We start from the raw sequence: 11,139 nt of genomic DNA, 5'->3' as shown, positions 1-11,139 counted from the left end.
GACTGCGGCCCCCGCGGCAACGTCGAGAAATGACTTCTAGCCGAAACTCAGCCGCACGCCGCCGCCATTGTCGGCGCGTCGCGACGTCGTAAGTCGCGCCGTCACTCCTCCGATGACGTCAGCATGCGCCGACGCACCCGCAGTGGCACGAGGTCTAGGGCGGGAGGTGGAGCGTAGCTTCCCGCGCTTGGACGCTGTTTAGGCCCGTTGAGGCCCCAGCGAAGGGCGATGGCCGGCCCTGTCCTACCGGAGCTCGGGGTCGGCAGCGGGTCTTGGTGGTCAGGCCAGGGAGAATGGGGGTAACCCGAAGGTATGGGCACAGTGCTCGGCGCCGCCATCTTGGGAGGGGATAAGTTTTTCATGGAACGAAACAGACAGGGCTGTTGTACCCTAAGCCTTTCTCCCTGCGCTGGAAGTGTGCCTTTTGCCTATTTGTGAGTTCTTTTAATACAAGCGCCAGTTTACAAACATAGTTTGCATGCCCAACACAAGAGTTGGTACCTGGTGCCTGTTGAATGAGTGAGTGGATGCATGAATGGGCGAGTGGTGAGTGGAAGGGCCAGCCTTCTTTTCCAGCTCTCACCATCCCATTTGTTGGTTAGTTTTTCCTTCCCGAGGCTGTGGCTCGACTTTGGGGAGTGAAGCGGGACCGCACTTACTGCCTTATGTACATACTTGTGCTTCGGAAGCTCCACATTTCCAAGTGTAAACACCAGCTTTCCTCACCAAGTCAGGTCACAGCTTTGGCCAGAAATCAGACACACGGTTGAAAAAGAAGAGCCATTACCAGAGTTCTCTGTTTTTTAAATTGCACAAAAAGCTTTTGAGTGCCCACGGAGTGTCAGGTTCTAGTAACCAAGCTGTCACCAAGGCGGGTACAATCCAGGAGAGGTACTTCCTAAAGAGAAATTTTTTTACTTTTTAAAATTACTTTTAGCTCTGTGAAGGCTTTGTTGTTGTTGAGGGAGCATGGCAGAACTGCTTAGAGGACTGAACTTGGATGCATTTTTCAAATACAGTGTAAGTATGATCAGGGAGCTCTGGCGACCTAGTAGTAAAGAAATTGCCTGTCATCTAGAAGTCATGCTTTTTGAATCTTCCAGGAAGATAGCTACCACTAGGGTACCAGAGCTTCCTGTGTGAGCTCACAGAATAAGTGAGAATATGCTACACAGTCCCATAGCACACGAGGCTCTGAGTCCTGCTGTGCCCACAAATCCCTTTTAAGCAGGTAGCCAAAAAACGTTCCTTATGCCTAGGTCTCGTGTGACCCATCTTTCCTGACCCAGAGGCTGGCCAGAATCCTGTGCGATTCAGGGTAGCTGTGCATTCTAGACTCATTGACTTTAGTTGAAACAGACTCATAGTTGATCCTCCATCAGGTTTTTGAGGCTATAAGTTTCCTGGGAGGAGATTGCCTATCTTTTCTCCATGGAGTGACTGGTGAATTGGAACTGTCAGGCATGGCCTTTGCATTAGCAGTGCAACTCTACTGATGAGAGCGCCCATCTGAGCCTCTCCCAGGGAGTGTGCACAACAGGACATCATTAGAAAAGCAGACCAGATGGCTGCCATGGGGAAAGTCCTCAGGAGAAAGGAGAAGCTAAAGTAGCATCAGTAGGTCAAAAGCCAAACCCCCAGCCATCAAGTCAGTTCCTATGCTTAGCAATCCTAAAGGCAAGAGTAGGACTGCCCCACAGAGTTTCCAAGGCTGTCAATCTTTATGGGGAACACATTGCCCCACATCTTTCTCCTCAGAGTGGTTAACATCCCAACACGTAATCCACTGCACCACCACCAGAGGGACAGAGTTACTGTTAGAGCAGAGCAAGAGAATTAAGAGCTAAACTGGTTTTGCCTTCCATGGCTTTCTGCTTGGCCATGAGATCTGACAGTTGTCTATCAATATTCGAACACATTCCTGTTCCTGTTCTTATTTTCCTGTGTATTTCTAGAATAAAATCAGTTCCTGTCAAATTGATTCTTATTCATGTATTTCAAAGTGCATCTCTGTCTCATCCATGGGGTTTTCAAGGGCTGATTTTTTTTTTTCAGGAGTAGATTGCCAGGCCTGATGAGATCATGGTGGGCTTGAACATGTACCCTCTTGATTAGCAGCTGTGCAGGTAATCGAGGTCCTCCCGTAGTATCCTAAGGTCTCTGGGTGACACACATGGTTTACACTCAATACTAAAGATTGGCAGTTGGGCCGAACCCACCCAGCAGTACCACAGAAGAGAGTTTTGGTAATCCATAAAGAAACCCCCTGCAGAAGTTATACTGAGTTGCACATGAGATTGCCGTGAGTGGGATGGATTCGGCAGCAATGGGTTTGGTTTGGGTTTTTGTTTGTTTGTTTGTTTTCATAGTATGTCTCTCCATAATCTTTTTTGAGATTATTTTGGAGTCACTGAACTACTCAAGATCACAAGTAAAAGTTGCTGGGCGCTATTGAGTCAGTTTTAACCATCGGGTCAGACTAGATCTTCCTCATTGGGCTCCCAAGATCATATTATTTGTAGCAACAGAAAACTGGTGGCCTTTTGGTTAGCAGCTGAACACTTAACCATTGTACCACTAGAGATCTTTTTTATTTTATTTTTGAGGCTTAGGACCCTAACAAGTTGAATTTTTTTTAAGGTTAAAAGTAAAGATAAATGCACATCCAGAAACTTCTCCAACAGGATAAAAAGGGAAGCCACAAACTGGGAAAAAATACTGGGTAAGGACATATCATATAAGGGACTTATATCTAGAATTTGTAAAATACTCAAGCACCACAACAAGACAAAGGTAAACAACCCAATAGGAAAATGGGCACAGGATATGAACAGACACTTTACCAAAGAAGACATTCAGATGGCCCACAAACACATGAAGAAATGTCCAAATCCCTAGCTCTAAGAGAGATGCAAATCAAAACTACTATGAGATATCCTCTCACCCCAGTAACAACAAAATTCAACAGAGCAGTATAACAAATGCTGGTGAGGTTGTGGAGAAACTGGAATACTTATTCACTGTTGGTGGGAGTGTAAAGTGGTGCAACCACTATGGAAGGCAGTGTAGTGCTTTCTCAAAAAGTTGCAAATAGAAATACCATTTGACCAAGAAATTCCACTACTGGGGATATACCCTAAAGAAATCATAACTGCCACCCAAGCAATTACATGCACACCCATGTTTATCATGGCTTTGTTCACAATAGCAAAGAGTTGGATACAACCCAAGTGCCCATCAAAAAATGAATGGATGGAGAAGATGTGGTATATTCACACAATGGAATACTATGCTGCATTGAAAAACAAGGAACTCATGAAATAATAGGTGACCCTGGAGGGCATTATGTATGCTAGAGTGAAATAGCTCAGTTATAAAAGGACAAATACTGCATAGTGCCGCTGTTGTAAAATGGGACTGACATCGGGGTTGGGGGGAGACTGAGAAAGATGGAATAAATTACATATACTGCATTGAAACAGATGAGGGAGAGAACTGTTGAAAAGGGATATGTGATTAGGTATTGTCATGACAGGAGTCCAGAAGGAAGGCTGCACAGTGGAGTTGACCTTGGGGGAGGGATTGTAAAACAATGGGGAATTTTACTTTTCAAAGAGCAAACTGGGGTGGGGGAGGTTGGGCAGGGAGAAAAGTGCAACACTGAATCAATAGAAATAAAAAAAAATACTAGAAAGTTATATATCAAAGGGATGTACCTTCCTCCCTAAAAGGAAATAAGGAGGAGAGGCCCAAGTTGACATTTACTTTGAGGAAACATAATTCAATCCATGGCAATACAATACAAAGAAGTTACAAAGAGGGGGGAGGTCCCCTGTTAATTTAGTAGCACTGAATGTTCTGAGGAGGAGGAACCCAAAACATACTGCGTCCCTATCTGTTCCATTCTCTGACTTTAGGAGGCAGTGATCCATGCTGTGTTCCCAGTTTCATAGGCTGCTCCCTTCTTGGTAAATAAGAAGTGCATTAAACTTCAAACAGCACTAGACTGAGGAAGTCATCTATTTGGCTTAGGTAATCTTTCTGGAAAAATACTGAATTATGTCAAACTTTTTTTTTTTAAGGGGCTCATTCATGTTCACTGTGTTCATGAATTTTCCCATCCCCACTTACTGTGATGTCAAGAACTAATGCTTTTGCCCTGATTCTTGGAGGATCCTGACTTAGAAATGGTTAACACTTTGGGTCAGGGCAGAAGCAAAATTGAGAAGGTTACAAAGTTGGGTTTTCATGGTTTCTACCTCCCTCTATTAAGGAACTTCTCCAAAGGAAATATTCCATAGGAACCTTTCTGGTCCCACAATGTGCAAAGTGATAGAAATGTTGGGTTAACCTTGAGAAGGACAATCTGATTTAGACACAAAGACTGCTTCCTCCTTTGTTGAGGGAAAAAAAAATTCAACAAAGATAGTAATTTTAATTCCAGTTCTTCAATTCTGGATAGGAGACTTGAGCCCTAGAAAAACATTTAGGGAAATATTTGACATCAGGCCCCTAAATGACCGAAGGACTTCTCAGAATGAAGAAAAGGGACATTGCTGGTGTGCCATTTTGCTCAGCTGTTGAAAGACTTTTATAACCTTCTGTCCAGTTAATTCTGAAATGTCCTGCTTAGGAGAGTACTGAGGTTTCCACTCAGAGGAAAATGATGCAAATCTTTTGGGGTTTGGTGACTAAAAAAATATTAAAATAGAGAATGAAGATGAATTCCCAGTTAATGTTCTTCCAGAAGTGTTATTTTAGAATATAAAGTTGCAGAGAGCCATTCAGAACTTTATTTCATATTTATTTGTTTTCTCCCCACTTATTATAATGGCCAGCTTAAAGCATTGCTAATACAATATTGGCACCCCCAATTTAAGTCAATCCATCTTACAGAAATTTTAAGACTTATTGTTAATATATGTCCCCTTATCAAAGACTTATTGTTAATATATGTCCCCTTATCAACCCCCCTTTTAAGCCACATCATTAGCAAAAGTTCACAAACTATACAAGTCAGTTAAAGCTCAAAACTACCAAAAGCACACCCAACAAGGTTTCTCTTAAATACAAATTGAACTATAATACCAAATAGATGCTTTAATTTACCCTTAATAAAGTGTTTTCTGAACCAACACAAATCTAAAATCTGACACACCTATTGACAAGTTGTTTGAAATCACTCACAGTTATAAATAAGCTCATAGCAATAGGAGAGAAGACAGAAAATCAGAGCCTTCCTTCCATCTGATTTGCAAGGGCAGATTAAGTCACATTTACAGGGTTTAGGCACACACCAGGCTTACTATAAAGTTGAGCAGGAAGAGGATCAGAACTGACAAATGCACACTCAGGTGTCTGGAATCTCATGTGGTATTACTGCACTTCCTAAGAAAGAGGGCACTGCTTACCGGGGAAAAAATTAATTCACTCCAAGGGAAAATGTCACACGCTGACAAGCTGGAGCATTTTTCAACAAGGGTCCTTCTCTGGGGTCCTCAAATTATACCATGGACAAGGCCACTTATTCGCCCATGGATATAGCCAAATTCTTCACCATATTTGTGAAAAGAATTCTGGCCAATTCAGTAATGTATTGTGATTGTTAAGTTGAACTACAGTAAATTAATATGTGTTAACCTGGCAAGGCTAATACTTCATCTCAGTACTTTATGCGTGCTGGCCCTAAAACATTTCAATTGCAGACTTGGTGATAGTGGGATGGAGATTAATGTCAAAGGGAAGCCATTCTGGAAAGGCCTTTTTTAAAAGGATTTTGCTTTTTTAAAAAATGACTGAAGGATGCTCATTTTCCATTTCTGATCCCCTTTTCATGTACAAAGAATAATCTCTAGATTTACACCATGTAATAAACACAAGCACAATTTTATGCAAATCACATGAGTATACAAGAAATTCGAAGCATCACAGATGTGATGGAAACAGGTTGAGGTTTCATCTTGTTTTTCCATTCACCTTCCCTCCTATTTGACCTCCCTTACAACCCGCTGGCACAAACAAAAGTGTCCCTCTACAGTCAGTGTGTCTTCATTGGATCTAGAAAGCCCCCTAGCAGTCATGTTTTGCCCTTTGAGGGGAAAATCGTGGTTCTTTTTTTACTTAAAGGAACCTTTCCACACAATTCCCAAACTCAAAATTCTGACACCACGCACCTACCCACAGCTCTTAGCCAGATAAACACACGGGGAGGAAAAGAAACACCATTTTTCATTGAAAAGCTAGACTCGGTCATCTTCCATCCTCTCACCACACCCAGCCAGCAAGGTCACACTAATTTCAGACACCTGTGAGCTGCCAGCACCTGGGACCCTGCCCCTCACAGCCAGGTTGTTAAGAGGGGTCGCCGCAGGGGGCGGCTCGGGATGCTTCACCTTGCAACAGAATAACTGGGCTTTAAACTGCTGCTGGAAGGTTTTACTCAGCCAGTAAAGAGCAAAGGGGTTGACGCAAGAATTGCTGAAAGCCATGACCCTAGAGAAAATGGTGGCCAGGAAATGAATTGCAGAGGGGTCCATAATGTAGGTTTGAGAGGTGAACGAGTGGTAGAGGTACAGCAGGTGATTCGGCAACCAGCAGAGAGCAAACAGAGCCACCAGCACCAACACCGTTTTGGCAATTCTCTTCCGGGATTCAATCTTAAGAAAGATTAAAAACAAAACAAAAAACAACAACACAAGACAAAAACAAACACCGTAATTAGTTAGGAGAGACTCTTCTGGGCATTGTAATAAGAAGTCATTCTCTGATTTATGTAGACATTGACAATGAACAAATGGGTCTCACTTCGAGTGTGCATTGTAAGGTGGTAAGGCTGGGGTGTGCTGTATTCTGCAGCCTGTGGCTAGAGAATAGAGCAAGCAAGTTCATCCATGAGCTTAGTCTCATTAACGCTAATTCAGACACTCCCACCCCTGCTTTTAAGACACTCTAGATATCTGCAATTAACTCAAGGAGGACTGTGGAATTCTCCAACATTTCATTTCAGTTTTAAAAATGAAGGACCTATACAATACTACTTTTCCTGCTTCAGGAGAGGCTGATTAGAGTATTCATCTGGGGTTTTTGTAAGTTCCCAAATTGCTGTCAGAAATTGCTTCTCTAAAGGGATTCTAACCATCTCATCAAAGGAATACAGCCCAATTTTGCTGTCCTTGGCATGTGACAATAATCTTAACCACATCTATTAATGAGAGCGATGGAAGCACGTTAAGTAAAGATACACACAGCCTGTGGTCACAGAGCAAAGATCATGGGGACTTTAAATGGACGTTAAGCCCAGTTGAACCACCTAAATGGGCTAGCAAAAAGGTACTTAACTCTTTGTGTACTGAAATGAGAGAGGAATGGAACCCTGTAATCTTATCCTACCCCCTGCAAAAAAAAAAATATTTTTTTTTAATCCACTGGGAGTGGGTTCTGTCAGCGTTAATTAATTGTATTCTGCCCGTGTTCATGCCAGGAAAGCGCACCTGGCTCTTGCAGTGATCTTAATCAAGCTTCTGTGAGTCACTGTGTTTTCTTGCCACTTTGCACTTCCTCCCCCTGGACCTCAGTTTGCTCATCTGTGTGGTTTAGATTGAATAATTTTATGGATTCTTGCCAACTCTCTCAGATTGTGCTATTTCTAGAATGCTGTTATACTTCTAAAAAGTCTCTCCTTGTGCCACATTCCTTCTGTAGTCGAAGAGGCTCACACCCTATTTATACTGCTCCCAAACTTCAGTTGTCCCTTCTCTAATACTAGTGGGAGTGTCATTCGTTGAAAGTTTCCTCTGTGCGAGGCACCATGTTAATCATTTCACTTTTTATCGTGTGGTCCTCATGTAACTGAGAGGTTAAATAACTTGCTCAAAATTGTTCAACTGATCAAACATTGAGATTGAAACCCAGGTCTGACAGACTCCGGAGCCCATTATCTTAACCTAAAATATGCTGCTGCTGCTGCTATTATACTTAAGAACTCACAGGTGCAAAAGCAGGGCTTTCACTTCGCCCTTCATTAATACCTACCTCAGTACACGTGTCCTGATTGCTACACGTACCTGCTTGCGAGCGTGCCTTTGCTCCTCAGTGGGGATGTTCAGCGTGCTTTTATAGAGTGTCCTAGCGATCAGAGAATAATAGACAGAAATAATAGACAGTGGGATAATGTAAAACACCAAGAAGCACAGCAGAGAATGAATCTCTTGCAGAAGCCTCTCAGATACAGGGTAAGAAGCACACGATTCAAAAGTGGCATTTGTGTTGCGGTCTTGGAACGTATATACGTTGGAAAAGATAGCCTCTGGCAAAGCAATTATCATAGACACCACCCAGACACAGCCAGCTTTCACGCAAGTCTTCAGGATGGCATTGGAGGGCTGTCTTTCCAGGGGTTTCACAACTGCCTTGTATCTAGAAGAAGCAAAAAAGGTGTAAAAATGATGGAATCTTGGGATGGGACCCTGATTGTCATGTATCTCAACCTGCTACCCCTCTGCATTGTAGCCAAAGTGATGCTTGCCAATCAAGTGGTGATGGTTTCCACTACCCATAAGACAGCTCCGTCTTTTTGTTTATGCCAGTCACCTTTTCCCCTTATGGACTGGCAAGCAGCCTTCCAGATTTGCAATTTGAGAAGTTTGCATAGGAAGTTCCTATTTTGTTTACATTTCTTTTCTATCCTCCAGGACAAAGAAATGTTTTCAGAGGTGAGTTCACGTGTGGTTGAGAGTAATTTATGCCTAGGCATTACCTTAAGTGTTCTAAAAGACTTCCTTTTCTGGGCAGTGGCTGCTGCTGAAGGGATTTTTTTTTCCCCCCTTTCTGCATGAAGACACTGACCCTTGCTAGGAAAGAACTCCGTAGGTTTCAGTAAAGAGGCAAGGTTTAATTTCTTCCCCGTTCTTAAGTGCTAACTTATTCATTGCTGAGCCAAATCACCAACAGAATTAGGAAGCCCTGTGCAAAAATGCTTCCACGTCCCAACAAATCCACCTTAGAATCTGCAACCTTTCCATGGGTCAACACTTCAACAGAATGTTAAGATCAGCTAAGCAAAACAAAAAAAAAAAAAAAAAAGAGGCAGGAAAGGCTTGCCTCTTCTCTGATTCAAAAATCTAAAAAGAAAGAAAGAAAGAAAAAAAACCTGTCCCTTATGATCCTACATGGCTCTGACTACATACAGACTTGCAGAGTTTTAAAAGCATCGCTTTTAACATTTGGCGCCTTAATTCTTTCTGTGCTTTCACAATTAGTGTTCTATGGTAGGAACATAGAAAAAAGCAGGACTTAGATTGACCATCCTCTCACACAGACCCTGAGCCCCCTGGCTCACCTGTGTGCTATCCATAGGCATTCTCACAGGCAAATAGCTTTCATTTATTTCTCTCGAGCATGTCAATAAATGCCTATACCCACCCAGTCCCATTGCTATTAAGCAAGCCCATGCCGACTCATATCTATCCTATAGGGCAGAGTAGAACTGCCCTATGGAATTTCCAAGATGAAATCTTTCTGGGAAGAGACTACCACGTTATTCTCCCATGATGCTGCTGATGGGTTTGAACTGCCAAACTTTTCACAGCCGAACACTTAAACATGAGGCCAGCAGGGCTTTTTTTGAAAGCTTATAGAGAAAATAATTAGGTGATAACATTACACAGTTACTAGGAAACTGAAACCCCGCCGTTTTTTCTCTCATTAACTCATTTGATGAAATTTCAAATCAGTCTGAGGTACTACTTACCAGATAGACTGCAATGCATATGTAGTCAATTTCACACCTAGGCTAATGTTTTAACACTGACTGTATTATACCACTAGGCAGCACTAATGTATAAAGCATGTTTCCCCCCTTCTAGACCTGAGAATTTGCTTTACTTGATAAACTGGGAAGAATCAACCACCATTCATTATTCTTTCAAAGAAACAATTACACTTCAGAAGAGAGGAAATTATCCCTAAAGTGTGCAATTTTTAGATAGGCTATAATCTCCTCAGATGCTAACACAGAGATTTTAACATCCTGATAGCCAACTTTGATTTAGAATGCCACCCGATTGATTCTCCGATCCGGCATCCCCGATACCGAATGTGAGAAAAGCAGAAGGGCAGTCTGTGATTGCTAAGCTCAAGTTCTCTCTTATTTTTTTTTAAATTTTATCTAATTTCACCCCTTAGCAAAGAGAATGGAAAAGAAACTCACCTGTCAGCGCTGAGAATTGTCAGTGTGAACACTGACACACCAACAGAAGTAATCCGGATAAAAGAGAGCACCTTACAACCAATCCTTCCGAACATCCATCCGTCTGTAAGGTAGTGTGTTGCATCCACCGGTACACAAGTTAGCAGAAGTAAAAGATCTCCAAAAGCCAGGCTGGTGATAAAAATATTTGGCACTGTTTGCATTGACTTGGTTTTGAAAAAGACTTTGATGAGAGTAGCATTTCCAAGAATGCCTACAGAAATTATCACAGCATATGTGATATAGATGGCACATAATACTTCTATTCCTGGAGAATTGTCTTCAGCCCAGCCTTTCTTTCTAACAGTGTCATTAGAAATGACAGAGCTTGAGGATTCTGTATCATTTGTGACAGATATAAAAGTCTGATTAGGTAGCTGAGGCTTTTCATGAGACATTTCTCCTGGACACTTCAATCTCCAATGCTCTGTCTGCTCAGTGCAGAGGCAGTTTGTTTGCTACGTCTATTGCCAACACCTATCAACGAGAGGGCACTGAGAGAACAGAACAGAGTGGAAAGAGAATCCAAGACACGTGGATACTCCTTGCCATCAATTCTGTATCTCCCGGCATGCTTGGGTAATGCTTACGGAACTGGCACTGAAGAGTGGGAGGTGGAGGAATTATATTGGTGTTTGCATGTCTTAAGTGACAGTAGGTAGAGGGCAAGTGGGGCGGGAAATGTTCTGCAGTTGTGTGTTTTAACCCCCTGGGGGACAGAGGGGCATTATAAAGTAAAAGTTAATGTTTAGTGGCGCTCTACCCTTCCCCCCGACCACTTATGCAGCAAGATCTGTACAAATTTTGTCAATTTTCTCCCAGAATGTGTGTCTCTGCAACTGGAGAGACTCTAGGGCATGACAAATAAGTAGTATGTGCATGTTCCCTAAAGC

At 42.5% G+C, this 11,139-nt stretch overlaps 1 protein-coding gene across 1 annotated transcript; it reads right to left on the bottom strand.

Moving 5' to 3' along the window:
* Positions 1-6,239: 6,239 nt before the first annotated feature.
* On the bottom strand, positions 6,240-10,644 carry BRS3 (bombesin-like receptor 3). Its single transcript, XM_006881822.1, has 3 exons — positions 10,208-10,644; positions 8,064-8,415; positions 6,240-6,656 (listed from the first exon to the last, which is right to left on the bottom strand). Exons 1-3 carry the CDS (start codon positions 10,642-10,644, stop codon positions 6,240-6,242), a joined length of 1,206 nt encoding a protein of 401 aa, XP_006881884.1.
* Between the last annotated feature and the right edge of the window lie 495 nt (positions 10,645-11,139).

Source organism: Elephantulus edwardii, unplaced genomic scaffold (assembly GCF_000299155.1).
Source record: "Elephantulus edwardii isolate Elephantulus edwardi_28Jun2011 unplaced genomic scaffold, EleEdw1.0 scaffold00016, whole genome shotgun sequence".
NCBI classification, from domain to species: Eukaryota; Metazoa; Chordata; class Mammalia; order Macroscelidea; family Macroscelididae; genus Elephantulus; species Elephantulus edwardii.
The sequence above is the reverse complement of the archived record's forward strand: the minus strand, read 5'-3'. Positions and strand labels throughout refer to the sequence as shown.